The 15297-nt window shown below is 38.1% G+C and overlaps 1 protein-coding gene across 1 annotated transcript in view; it reads right to left on the bottom strand.

Annotated features, from left to right (window-relative positions):
• Positions 1-15297, bottom strand: part of GUCY2F (guanylate cyclase 2F, retinal) — a 118898-nt gene that overhangs the window by 30740 nt on the left and 72861 nt on the right. Inside the window, exons 9-10 of the mRNA XM_008072990.1 lie at positions 4881-5057; positions 2476-2632 (exon numbers count right to left, since the gene is read on the bottom strand). Of these exons, the coding sequence (XP_008071181.1) occupies positions 2476-2632; positions 4881-5057 (334 nt within the window). The remainder of the gene's footprint in view (positions 1-2475; positions 2633-4880; positions 5058-15297) is intronic.

Here is a 15297-nt window from a genome sequence, read left to right as displayed (position 1 = left end):
AATATTTATTCTGCCAGATACACTGTGGAAGGTGCTGAGAGAAGCAACCCTGTTTTCTGCCCTCAGAGAGCTTATAGTTTGATTGGAGAGAGAAAGCTAATTAAACAAGTAATACTAGCAAAGTATGGTATCACAGCACAGTTCAGAGCCCTACAGGATCATGAAGTGGGCAACTTAGCTGAGTGTAGGGGGTCATGGAAAGCGTCTTGAGGTAGTACTAATAGAGCCTTGAAGAAGAAGTAGAGTTTAGCCAGATCCAGAAGAGTGTGTAAAAGAGTGGGAAGAGAAAACTGCCCCAGGCAGAGGACACAGCTTGTGTGAAGATTTGGAAAAAAGAGAGAGCCTGGTGTAAATAAACAATTGGAAGGAATCCAGCACAGTCAGAATTTAGTGACAGAGGAGGGAGTGGTTAGCATGAGAGGTCGGCAAGGCCTAGGCCACGCAGGGTTCAGCTCATAAGCCACGTAAAGGAATTTGAACTTTATCCTTAGAGCAATGGGAAGCCACTCAATGGATTTCACACTGTTGTAACATGATCAGATTTGCAGTTCCCTCTGGCTGCAGTGTGTGAAGAATGGACTGAATATCCAAACTGCCACTGCAATTTGGAGAGTAAAGTGAAATGATAAGAGGGAGAGACAGAGACAGTCCACAAAAAAAAAAAAAAACAAAAACAGAAACAAACAAAAACCACTGTAGTTATCTTTTATCTACTCTAAGACTAGATTTTCTCAAGTTTGAAAGTTGTCAATCTTAATTAAATGGAACTCTGGGAAGCTAGATATTGTGTTTTATCTTTTATAGATGATTAATTTTGAGAGAATGCTAAGTACTCGCCAGGTCTACAATGTAGGGTCAAGGCTTCAGAAAACCTGAATTGAAGTCCTAGTGCTAGGAAGTGGCTGCAGGACTTGAGCAAATCATGAGCCTCAATAGTCTCATCTGTAAAATGAGGGAGTTGGACTAGATGACTCCCTAAAGTTCAGTATTCCACAAGTCTTGTAAAGAGTAAAGATGGTATCACTGATGACTAGGCTGTCTGTCTTTCCATGCATGTGTCTCTTTCTGTGTCTTTCATTCCTCTTTTATGTAGTAAAGTCAGTAGTTTTAAACTTATAATGCCAACGATTCTTTTAAGAATATGAACATATGCTGTAGTTTTGCATCTCTCCCTTTGTTTTGCAGGGGTTGTTTGTTTCTGTGTGTGTGCGTGTGTGCGTGTGTGCGTGTGTGTGTGTGTGTGTGTGTGTGTCACTATCTCTCTTCTTCACCCTTGTAATATTGGCTACAACTTTTAATGTCCAAGTTTTCTGTATGTATTTCGCCCTATTCATTCTCTCTCTCTGTTTCTCTTTTTCTTTCTCCCTCTCTTCCATCAGTTAATTTCCCCTGCTTTTCACCCATTCACCTTCTCTTATTTCTTTGATCTGCTATGACCCCTACAAGCACTGTTTATTGCTGGCCCTGGTGCACTAGACAGAAGACAAAACACAAAATGGACATTACAGATGTGGAAATTGATTATATGAATTGGAGTTATCCTATCATACCCAATGAAATTAGAGCCAAGACACTGGAAAAGAAAAAGATTGAGGCACAAGTGCCTGCCCAGGAATTACCTCACAAGCCAGCTGCCAAAATGACCTTCTATAACTCTAAGACCAGTTTCACCTAGTAGCTACTGAAACAAACTGCTGTGATCTAAGACTAATTTTACCTACTGCAGTCACTCACCAATCAGAGCTTGCCTACTCCCAAAAACTTTGCTAGTGCCAATGAGCTTTCTTTCAAAAAATATATATAACATTTCTCTTTCTAATGAAACCCCTAACATTTCTTTGTTCTTTGGATATACAAAAGACCACCCCAGTCTGTGTGTATAATCCGATTTGCAATTCTGTTTTCCCTAATAAAACATTTTGTTTAGAAATTTGTCTCTTTATTTTTATTTGAGTTTGACAGTCATGCCTACTTATTTACTAGAAGTCCATAGTTCTGTCTGAAGCCTCCCACACAACGTATAGAGTTTTTATTTGCTGAGAGCCCCCTCCTTGTTTCTTCCTCTCTGACAGAGACGGTGCCTGTATGCTCTAGTAACATCCATTCTAGAATGTACTTTCTGGGGATACAGCTTCCAAATTACCTCTATTCAATTTGACAAGTATTTATTGAGCACCTACTGTGTGCCTAGTGCACAGCAAGTTTTTCCAGGGACTGCTGGGGCCTCCAAATAATACAGCCTAATCCTACCACAGCAGGAAATGAACATTTATTACACTGGCTTTGTTCAGAAGGCTAGGCTGGGCTAAGGTTACAGCAGGCAGATTTCATTCAAGTCCCTTGGCTTGGAAATGAGGCTGAATTTTCAACAAAAGTGGGGAGTTGAAATCAGCCTGAGGCTTTTTAATTCACTGCATATTTTCATTTGAACTTTCAAGTTACCTTGTATGCATCAGAATTCAATTCATTACTTACCTTCCACAGAAGGTTCTTCTTCTGAGAGTTTCAGCATTTCTAAGATTTCGTTGAAGCCATAATCTGTCACTTTTAGTACAAAACGCCCATCTACCACACAGTTTCGAGACTTTAGCCTCCCATGAACAAACTCTCTGTGGTGTAAGTACTTCATGCCCTGCAGGTGATATAACAAGATTTATTTAGCAACTTATCTAACTATTTTGTGCTTTTAGTGCCATTTTCTGAGATTGTTAATGACATGAGCTTTTATAATATAGAATTCAGCCTTTTTCTCTTATATGCAAGCAAAGCAAACCTTCAACAACACAAACTGGTTTTCAGGTCCCTTCTAGTTTTAACATTTTATGCTTTGATGAAGAATCATATCTTGTGTGTACAGAGAACTATGTGTTGCTGGGAGATTTATTGACATTTCAGACGCAGGATAGATCCATACACATATAATTGCCAGGCATTTGAAGATTCTGCTTTTCTCCAAAAGGTCTAATCCTCTCTCATCCATTACTGGCAGAAATGGAAGCTGGTACAAACTTTTGGATGGGCAATTTGGCAATATCTATCATAATTTTAAAACGTATACCCTGTGATCCAGGAATTCTGCTTCTCCTTCAGAGAAATGTTTGGTTATATACACACACAAAAAAATAGAAGAATACCTTTTGCAATTTTGCTTTTATAATAGTATTCAATTAGATATACACTAAATATCAAGGGACTGGCTAGATGGTGGTACATTTGCACTATGGAATATTCTATCCTCTCAATAAATCCTGCTTCCTCACAAAAAAATAAATAAAACAAATAAGTAAAAGCCAAAAAAAAGATAGATCTGTATGTACATATATGGAAATAACTCTAAGCCCTAAAGTAAATGGAAAACAGTAAGATGCAGAACTATGTGACTGCATGTATATTTTTAAAAACAAAAAAGTCATCTATGATGTATGTAAATATACATGAAATGACTTACAAGGCTAATTACCAAATTGTTAGTAATAGTTAACTTTGGGAGATATGAAGAAAGAGGGTTGAGTAAATGTCAGTATTTTTCCAACACATATTTATATCATTTGATTTTTAAATTAAATATATTATTTTTGTAATTAAAAATAGATAACCAAAAATAAGAAAAAAAAGCTGAGTATGACTGATCTCTGTGCTTGTTTGGTAGCCTTCACATGATGTTCAAATGTGATCTATCAGGACTCGATCAGATGGGTTTAATCATTCTACATATTAATACATCCATATTCTAGTACAGTCACTTGACAACTGTTTGTTTGTGCTAAGAGTCCTTTTAAGTATCTGGTTCTATTTTGCAGCCTGATATCCATTTTGTGTAGCTGCTTTACATCTTGTGCTCTTGGATAGTCTTCACTTTTCAATACTTCTAAGTAGAGTCTACAGTGGGCACGATTTCCCTCAGATTGTCTAATACTAGAATTTAATTTATCTTGGGTCTGAGAGGACTATCTTTTAGCGGCTTCTCCTTTAACTCACTAAGCTTTGCTTACAGGCTGAGTAGAAAAAGTACCAGAACAAGAATCAGAAGATTTTAAAAAGTTGACTGAGAAACATTTATTAAATACCTACTATGTATGCTGGACACTATATAACAAAGTGCACCTCGTTTGGCCTCTCTGAGCCTCTGTAAAAGGAAAATAATCATACCTACCTTACAAGCAATTGGAATTAGATAATGTCTTTCCCTTTCAAGCCCTGTGGAAAAGGGTTAGACCTGCACACAAAAGCTAAGACTGTGATCAATATGCAATAACCTCAACAAATTATTGATTATCCAGATCAGTTCCATAAAAAAGCACATACACACAGTTTCCATATAATTCCATTGATTTATGGGCTTCCTAGAAGCACTTCCATAAACTCATCCATAAACCTCCTTGGCTGTCAGTAGTCTTTGACTCATAGAATGAAGGTGCTGTCTGATAGAATCAATGGTCTTTTGGCTTTCCATTGATGCTTAGTTCTATATCCACATCTATAGTATGCAAAGAACCATGACATAGTTTTAGCCTAAGCCACCTCTTAGAAGGTGAAAGCTAGGAGATAGGGCTAAGCACCACCAAAGAATATGGGAAAGAGCACTTTGCCACATCTATAAAGCAGAGAAATAGGAAGGAAGAAGGGATTTCTTAAAACAGAAGGGTGCTCAATAGCAACAGGAAGTAAAGAAAAATCTGGCCCTCAGATGGGGTGGGTGACAGGCAAAACCTTTCTGTATCAGTATCAGATATGGATGAAAGGACTGTGAGAATGCTGATAGGGAAATACCTCTCGTGAAGGAACATGGAGGAAATGATCTGAGGAAAAAAAAAAATCCCAGAATATTACAGTTCTAATCTATGAGAAAAATCCAAGATTTTCTCAGTCTTTCCATTAACCTTGATGAGATCCAACAGGAGTGATGACTTAAACATCCAGTCGAGTTTCACATCCTGATTCATCAGTATGTCTTCTAGACTCCTTCGAGAACAGAATTCTGTCACAATGGCAAACATCCCCGAATCATAGAAGAAGCCCAACAAAGGGTTAATATTCTCATGACGCAAGTCCTTAATCTGGAAATGGAAGAGAGAGAAGAGAGTCACAGCTGTCTCATCTCAATTGGAGACCAGAGTTGAGGGCATATAACATTTCCTTCACCCTTCTTATGATTGGTGTCTGTGTTTGGCAGAATTTTGACTGCCATGATCTCCAACCTCTAATGGTACTCCTGTGATAGTGTTATGTTATATGGCAAAAAGGATATTCTCAGGGTGAGCCTAATCTAATCTCACAAGCCCTTAAAAGCAGAAAAAGGTGCAGAAGATGAGTCAGAGAGATTCAGAGTATGAGGATTCAACATGCCATTGTTGGCTTTGAAAACAGAGGAAGAAGTTAATGACCCAAGGAGCCTGCAGAAGCTGGTAACCATCCTCAGCTGACGTCCAGCAAGGAAATGGGGATCTCAACCCTATGACTGCACTGAATTAAATTCCGCTGGCAACCTGAACAAGCCTGGAAATGATCCACTCCCACCCTGAAAGGATCCTGATTAGAACCCAGTGCAACTGACCCCTTGACTTCACACTTGTGAGATGCTAAACAGAGCACCCAACTGAGTCTGCATAAACTTTTTATCTACAGACTTGTGAGATAATAAACTGGTGTTGTTTTAAGCCACCAAGTTTGTGCTAATTTGTTACAGAAGCAATATAAAACAAATGCAATGGCCAAAGAGGACAATTCAGAGAAGGATTCCTTTTGGCATACGTAAAAGTGAATGCTGTAGCTACAGCTTTCTCCCTGATTCCTTTGAGATTCCCTACTGAGATAGAGCTCAGTAACCCAAGAGGACAGAAAAGGGTAGGTACAATAAAAGGTAGAATAGGTTGTCTTTCTGTAATTATTTAATTATCCACCACCTGTTAAAATAATTTCCCCATATAAACATCAGGCTAGACCTTACAAAAGTTGATTCAGAAGACATATCTAGAATTCTAGCTACACTTTCCCCTTACATACATTTATTTTTTCACTAATGTGAGAAACATCTAGTATATGACCATGACATCTAAGGCACTGGACTGCATGCTAGAGAAACAGAGATGAATAAGATGAAAGCACTGTCGTGGAAGAGCTCACATTCAATGGCGAGGTGATAGACAAGTGATCTGACAATTGTATTTTGCATGAGATACTGAGAGAGCTCAAACGTTGAGTATCTAATTCAGCCTAGGGAATCAGAGAAGGCTTTCCTAATAATAACTGTACTGTCTTGAAAGACAAGTAAGAATTGACCAGGTGAAGGTGACAAGATAGGAGGAGCTGAGAGTAAAAGCATCTTATGTTGGCAGAACTGCAACAGGTTTTGAGTGGCCAGAACAGAGTGCGAGGAAGAGAATACGAAACACCAGTCTGGAAAAATGGACAAGGATCACATCCCATGTAACTTTAAGAACAATGCTGTGGAATTTGAAATTTATATTATGGGCACTCAATAATTGTCATCTATTATTATTACTATTAAATGGGGGATGAGACAGAAAAAAAGACTCCATAATTACTTCCAGATTTCTACTTGGATGCCTGGGTAGATGGTGCTATACATTAATATAGGGAATTTAGGTATGGCGTACTAGTGAATATATTGGTGCTCCACCCATATGCTTTTTGCCATGCATCTCTCAACTGATATGAATGTTGGCTGATAATTCTCAGTTACACTATTTTCAGGAAAACTGTCCTAGAGCCTAAGCAATACGTGAGCCACTGAGAGGGTAGGCCCCACCCAAAGACCATAGACAATAACTGACCGACTGGGGATGGTACAAAAAGTCCAGCTCCCGAGCCTTGTGGGACTCATGGTATAACTGATGCTCCAGCATTTCCCTAAAAGGTCACACTGTTGCTGTCTCCAGTTGAGATTAAATATTTTCTTAGCATTTACCCCTGTCCTTTCTTGCTTACCTCACTCTTTTCTCTTGAAAGCATTTCTTTTTTTCTAAGATGTGGGATACAATTTAGGGTTACATATACAAATGTTCATTAGACAGCATTTCTTAATAAGTAATTTGAATAAGTATTTCCATCTCGGGCTCAGATTTTAGGAAATCTGACTTTAGACAGATGGAAAAGCAAATTTGGTGATGGGAAATGCTGATAAATTCAGTTTAGAACATATTGAAAATGAGGTCCCTGTAGAACATAAAGGTGGAGCTCCTTCAAAAACAGTTGTATAGTCAGGATTTGAGGTCAGAAAAGAGGTCTGAACTGGATAAATAGATGTGGGAATTGTAAGCATGTAAATTGTAGGTGAAATCAATGGGAATGGAGGTATATGCCAGGAAACTGTATAGAAAAAGAGAAAAAGGAAATACCAACATTTTTTTAAATGGGAGAAGGAAGAACAGCCTTCAGAAAGACTTAGAAGAGACTCCAGAGAAGTGGAGAAAAGCCTATTTAGAACAGCATTGTTAAATACAGGAACAAAAACCCAAATACTGCATGTTCTCACTTATTAGGGGAGCTAAGATAAAGGTCTGCAAGGACATATAGAATGGTATAATGAACATTGGAGATTCAGAAGGGGGAGAATAGGAAGAGCGGAGAGATGAAAGATCACCTATCAAGTACAATGTGCACTAGTGGAGGTGACAGGCCCACTTAAAGCCCAGACTTCTTCCACTATAAAATGCATTCATGTAACCAAAAACCATTTGTACCCTCTAAAGCTACTGAAATAAACATAAATAATAAATAGAATACCATTGTTAAAACTCCAAGAAGTTTCAAGAAAGTGAGAAAAATGCCAGAAATAATTTCAGGAAAGTAAGATAAATACTGGAGAGGTCAGTTATGATGAAGAAAAGTATCTGGTGAATTTGAACATTAATAAATTATTAATAATAGGAACTTACCACACAAATATGTTTATGTAAACACACACACACACACACACACACACACACACACAAGCTTAAAATGGTGACAGTGTGACTGTGTGAATGAATGAATAAAAATAGAAAGATTGGAGATATATTTTAGAGTTCTAAATCATATGACTTGGTGTGGGAAGTGAAGGAAAGAATGAAATAAAAGATTATTATATTTTGAGCATTAAGAGTATGGTGGACCATTTACTGAAATAGAGTGCACCAGGCAATTTAGAATATGAACTTGCTTCTTAAAACATGATCCAAGTTAAGGTTAAATTACCTTGGTGGAAATGACAGCTATTGACCACCAAAATTGTCTTCTAAGCATAAAAGTGGGGCACCTATGACAATTCTCTCAGTTTAATGCAACCTAAATCAGTTGAGGTAGACATGGAAACTCAGCCAACACATAGAAAAGTAGGTATCTTCTTCCAAGGTTCTTGTTTCTTAAAAACAAAGCAACCAAAACTACTGGGTTCTGGAACTCTATTGGAAGACAGTGTACAAAGTGGTTATATCAGATACTGCTAGTTACTCAACACAAATCTATTTCCTTTTCTTATTCAGTGAAGTGCTAATCTACATTTTCCAGGCTTTCTGGGAGCTAAGTGTCGCCATATGATTGAATTTTAAGCAATGGAATGTAAGAGGAAGTGATATGCACCATTTCTAGACCAAGGCTTTTAAAAAGCAAACATACGGATCTAGTAAGGACTCAATAAAACATAGTAGTTGGCCGAGCTCAGTGGCTCAACCTGTAATCCCAACAATTTGGGAGACCAAGACAAGTGGATTGCCTGAGCCTGCAGGTTTGAGACCAGCCTAGGTAACTTGACGAGACCTCATCTCTACAATAAATCAAAAATTAGCCAGTGTGGTAGCACGTGCCTGTAGTTCTGGCTACTTGAAAGGCTGAGGCGGAAGGATTGCCTGAGCCCAGCAGGTCGATGCTGGGGTAGCAGGGAGTGTGCCACTGCACTCCAACCTGGGTGACAGAGTGAGATGCCAACTAAAAAAAAAAAAAAAAAACCCAAAAAAAAAAAAAAAAAAAAAAGCAAATATACCCCCTTCCTTGTTATTTTACCACTTCTATGGATAAATGCAGATGGTGACAAGACCCCAAGACATGGTCATAGCTTGAGTCCCTGAATCATTATACTGGAGAAAAGTCACCTGCCAACCAAAAATTCCCATCATTTGTCATCTGGGTGAAAATTAAGCTTCTGTCTTGTTTGAGACATTAAATATTTGGAGATCTATTTGTTACAGCATCTAGCATTACATTAGTGGTCCTAGCATGGGAACATTTCAGGTCTAGGTATTAGCCATTTATTTATAGTCATTCAGCCTCAGCTATAACCAATAAAGATGAGCTTGTACAAAAATCAGGTAGATACCTGCATGTAGTCATGTTCTACTAACATTTCGGACAATCCTAGAATGCAGAGAATGTTTGGAACCTCTTCTTTAGTAAGATGCTTTAGCAAGATGAACAATTACTGGGTTGATATGTACTTTACCTCTTCCATAATACCTACCTAACTGGCTACTATCAAATGTTCAAGGGTTGAACATATCCAGTCTCTCAAGATTTTTGTTAGCCTCATATCTGACATGAAATCTTTGAGCATACAACCACCAGAGATACCTTTCCTGAGTCAAACACTAGCATAGATTATCTTAAAGATGACTTCAATCTCTTGAAAATGTTCCTGGGATGTCATAACATCAGAATTAATCTCTACATATCCCTCTTTCACAACCACTACACTATCCTGGGGGTGGGTATGGACATCCTTATGAAAATGTCATTCTCCACAGCAGTATCCACCCCAAACTGTATCAGTTATTGCTACCGTTTTGCAACAAGATTTTCTATGTTCATGAACCAATTGGCTATTCATGTCTGTTTTCTGGATTTTATTTTATTTTGTTTTTTGTTGAAAGAAGTTATTGTATAAGACCTATGATCCTTGTATCAACATATCTGCTGTCTACCACCCAGAGATCAATGGTCATACAAAACATATACTAACCAGACACTAGTGGAAGACTTCTGACACTATATTTCTCACCATAAATATTTTGTTCACTTAACTTTTTTCAGTACCTACTATATGCCAGGTCCTGAGCTAAGGGCTGGGGGAAATGGTGAACAAAATATTGTATAGTTCCTGACCTCTTATTTTAATTAGATGATTACACTAATAAGCACAATCTTGCAACTCTGGTAAGTCCTATGGATGGGAGGTACATAATGTGAATATGTATAATTGGGGCTTTGACCAGAGAAGTTGGGACAGGGTTCTTGGAAAGTGAGAATTGAACTGGGAGTTATAGGATGAGAGGAGTTAACCATGCAAAGCAGGGGTGGGGGAGTATTTCAGGGGTTGGAATAGAATGCAAAACACTCTGTGCTGATAGAAACAAAGAACTGAGTACCATATGTTCTCACTCATAAGTAGACCCTGAACATTTATCATAATACTATTAGAAAGGGATTGGTAGTAGCAGGAAACTGCCAGGAGAGGATGGGTGGGGCATATCACATCAATAAGGGTACCTGATCTCAAACAGATAAAGTGGGAACCAAAGGGAGGTCTAAACTTTATCTGAACGATGACCACTAGTATACTTAATTCTGAATTGTACCCCACAGCTCTAAAATAAAATTTTAAAATTTTAAAAACTAAATAAAAGCCAGCATGGCTGGAGCAGAGTGGTTAAGGAAAACATGAGATAAGACTGAAGATGCAGGGAAGAGTCAGATTATGCAGGAACTATTAAATAGGTCATTTTAAGTAATTATTTCTGTATATTAAAAAATGACTGTAGGGAATTCCAATACCAATTAGGATGTAGTGAGTCATGGCAGATCATTATTCTTGATGCTACAACTTTTTAAAATCATAGAAATTGCAGAAATACATTTTTTAAAACATTGGAGCAATGTGGGCACAAAAAAGCACCTAACATTCAAAAAGGCAAGAGCCCTGCTAAGATAAACAAGCAGTTGTCAGCCATTTTCTTCCCTAGGGATAACTGCTGATTCTTAACACAAGCTGAAGATTTGGTTTTGCCTAGTAGAAGGACTTTGCTAGGGAAAAACAAAAATCAGCAATGCTTTTGGCAATTGTAGAAGACTGACATCACAATTAATAAACTTCATTAGACTCCCATAGCATATTTCCTGAGTTTGGAGGTTACAGAGGAGACTAGAGAGATTTTATAAGAAGGGCTGAAATCTGTAGTCTCCCAATATTTAGGGAATAAAGTCTCACTGGAGGAATAGGGTCTGCCACAAACCTACAGCTGGTCTCTTCCTCAAAATATTTGCCAAATTTGGAAGCAGCATGGTTTTAGAGTAGAGGCAAAAGAACAAAGAGAAAAGGCTCTGAAGTATAATCTAGATATCCCAATTTTTCAAAGTGGAAGGTATAGGGACCTACAGGTTCTTGGAGGGATAAGCTAGAGAAACAGCTAGAAAATATAATAACTGAAATGAAAAAATTGCAAGGTGAGCAGAGATGACAAGACAGTAATTAACTTGAGGAGAGATCAATTTAAAAATAACCCAAACTAAGAAGAAAGAGAAAGAACCGGGCTCGGTGGCTCAGCCTGTAATCCCGTGCTTTGGGAGGCTGAGGTGAGTGGATTGCCTGAGCCCGCGGGTTCAAGACCCACCTGGGTAGCGAGACCTCATCTCTACAATAAATCAAAAAATCAGCCGGGCGTGGTAGCGCATGCCTGTAATTCCGACTACTTGGAAGGCTGAGGCAGAAGGATCGCCAGAGCCCAGCAGGCGAGGCTGCGGTGGCCGGGAGCGGCCACTGCACTCCAGTCTGGGCGACCAAGTGAGACTCCAACTCAAAAAAAAAAAAAAAAGAGGAAGAAGAAGAAGAAAGAGAAAAAGATTGAGATTAGAATGAATCTCAGAAATCAGTGGGACAATATCAAGCAGTCAAACACACAGGTAACTTGAGTCTCAGAAGGAAATAAGAGAAAACAAGGCAGAAAAATTTTTTGAGAAATAATGACCAAAAACTTTTTGAATTTGGTAAAAAACTAAAAACTTCAAGAAGGTCAAAAAATATTCAAGAAGGTCATATAATCCAAAACAAGATGAAAACAACCTAGATACATCATACGCAAACCCTTACAATCTAAAGACAAAAATCCAAGAAACTCAATGAACCCCAAGAAGGTTAAATACAAAGAAAACATTACATAGACAGTTAATAGTCAAACTCCTGATGAGTTTTTGAAGGCAGTCAGAGAAAAATAGCACACATTAGTTACAGAGAAATGAATAATGGCTGGCCTCTCATCAGAAACAAGGGAATACAGAAAACAATGGAATGACATCTTTAAAATGCCAAAAGAAAAAAAAAATTGTCAACTCATAATTCTGTAACCAAAAAAAGTACCATTAAAATTGAAGACATTATCAAATACACAAAAACTGAGACAATTTATCAACAGCAGACTTGCAATAGAAGTAATATGTAAAGGAAGATCTTCAAGATGAAGGGAAATGATGCTATATAGTAATTTCGCTCTATTAGTAAAGAATAAAAGTTATCAGAAATGGTAAGTACTTTTACAAATATAACAGATTATATTTTTATTTTAGTCTCTTAATTTCTATAAAAATTAAATATTAAAATAAATGCTGATTTTTTAAAATGTGGTACATATACACAGTGTAATATTATGCAGCCATAAAGAAGGACAAACATAGACTTCGCAGCAACTTGGATGGTTTCAGTCAATCATATTCAGTGATCTATCACAGAAACAAAGAACAGAGTACCATATGTTCTCACTCATAAGCAGACCTTGAACAATTATAATACAATAAGAAAGCAATTGGCAATAGTGGGAAACTGTCAGGGGAAGGGGGTGGGATTGACAGTTGAGAGAAACTGCTAGGGGAGGGAGGGACATACCCCATCAACAAGGGTACCTGCATGATCAATGTTTGTATACCTAACCCTGAATTGTACCCCACATCTTTATAATAATAAATAAATAAATGTTAACACTATATTACAGGGCTCAAAATAAATATAGTTGCAATATATATGACAAAAATAGAGAAAAGAATAGTAGGTAAGGTAAATGAAACAATGCTGTTACAAATTTCATATATGTGGGGTAAAGTAGTGCAATATTAATTCTAAGTGAATTGTGGTAAGTTCAAAATGCATATAGCAATTCCTAGAACAACCACTAAAACTGCAAAAAGTATAACTGAAATGCCAATACAAGAACCAAAATGGAATGCACAACAAAATATTTAGCCTGGTTCAACATCCACAAGACCAGAAATGTAATGAAATACATCAACAGATGTAAAAACAAGAGCCACATGATTATATCATTAGATGCAGAAAAAGCTTTTGATAAAATCCAGCATCACTTCTTGATTAAAAAACTCTCAAATACCTAGTTACAGAAGGAAAATGCCTCAAAACAGTAAGCAGCATCTACGATAAACCCACAGTCAGCATATTGCTAAACAGACAGAAACTGGAAACATTTCCCCTGAAGACTGGAACAAGGCTGCCCACTCTTTTTTTTTTTTTTTGAGTTGGAGTCTCACTCTGTCGCCCAGACTGGAGTGCAGTGGCCACTCCCGGCCACCGCAGCCTCGACCTGCTGGGCTCCGGCGGTCCTTTCACCTCAGCCTTCCGAGTAGCCGGAATTACAGGCATGCACTACCACGCCTGGCTGATTTTTTTGATTTATTGTAGAGATGAGGTCTCGCTGCCCAGGTGGATCTCGAATCCACGGGCTCAGGCAATCCACTCACCTCAGCCTCCCAAAGGCGCGGGATTACAGGCTGAGCCACCGAGCCCGGCTAAGGCTGCCCACTCTTAACCCTCTTGTTCAACATTATGTTGGAAGCACTAGCTAGGGCAATTAGACCAGAGAAGGAAATCAGGAGTATCCAAATAGGAAAGGAGGAAGTCAAGTTATTCCTCTTTGTTGACAATATGATCCTATACCTCAAAAATCTAAGAGAATCTGTCAAAAACCTGCTTGCACTGAAAAGGACATTGGCAAAGTCTCTTGGTACAAAATAAATGTGCAAACGACAGTCGCATTCTTATACAGCAAAAACAAGCAGGCAGAGAACTGAATAAAAAGCACAATCCCATTCACAATAGCCACGAAAATAATGAAATACTTTGGCATCTTCCTAGTCAGAGAAACGAAAGACCTATACAATGAAAACTGCAAAACACTGCTCAAATAAATCAAAGATGACACAAACAAATGTAAAAATATTCCATGCTCATGAATTGGAAGAATCAACATTGTTAAGATGTCCATCCTACCAAAGGCAATCTAGAGATTCAACGCAATACCCATTAAATTACCAACATCATTCTCAGATTGGGAAATGACAACACAGAAATTCATATGGAAACATAAACAACCACCAATAGTGAAAACAATCCTTAGCAAAAGAAACAAAGCAGGAGGTATCAAACTTTCAGACTTCAAACATTACTATAAGGCTACAATAATCGAAACGGCCAGGTATTGGTACAAGAACAGGCATACAGACCGATGGAACAGGATAGAGATTCCAGAAGCAAAACCTCAATTTCTCAACTAACTCATCTTTGACAAAGTTTCCAACAACAACCACTGGGGAGAGGAGAACCTATTCAGTAAATAGTGCTGGGAAAACTGGCTAATCACAGGCAGAAGATTGAAACAGGACCCCTACCTATCACCATACACAAAAACAACTCTAAATGAATCAAAGACCTAAACATAAAACCTCAAACTATAAGAACCTTAGAAAATGCAGGAGACACCCTTATGGATATTGAAACTGGAAACCAATTCTTGATCAAAACCCCAAGTGCCCACACCATAAGAGATAAGATAGACAAGTGGAACCTCATCAAACTGAAAAGCTTCTGCAAAGCCAAATAAACCATCAAGAGAGCAAGGGACAGCCCACAGAATGGGAAAAAATATTTGCCAACTCCATGTCTGACAAAGACCTAACATCTAGGATCTACAAAGAACTCAAATGTGCTGAAAGGAAAAAAAACTAACAGCCCCATTAAAAAGTGGGCAAAAGATATGAAAAGACACTTCTCAAAAGAAGAAATATGGGCAACCAACAGACACATGAAAAAGTGCTCAGGCTCACTAATCACCAGAGAAATGCAAATCAAAATCACATTGAGATGCCACCTAACCCCAGTAAGAATGCCCATCATTAATAAAACAAACGACAACAGATGCTGGCAAGGATGTGGAGAAAAAGGAACATTTCTACATTGCTGGTGGGAAAGCAAACTAGTGCAACCTTTTTGGAAGACAGTGTGGCGATTTCTGAAAGAACTAGAAATTG

The sequence above is a fragment of the Carlito syrichta genome, unplaced genomic scaffold, assembly GCF_000164805.1.
Source record: "Carlito syrichta isolate Samal-C Ts95f unplaced genomic scaffold, Tarsius_syrichta-2.0.1 Scaffold315562, whole genome shotgun sequence".
Lineage (NCBI taxonomy): Eukaryota > Metazoa > Chordata > Mammalia > Primates > Tarsiidae > Carlito > Carlito syrichta.
The sequence above is the reverse complement of the archived record's forward strand: the minus strand, read 5'-3'. Positions and strand labels throughout refer to the sequence as shown.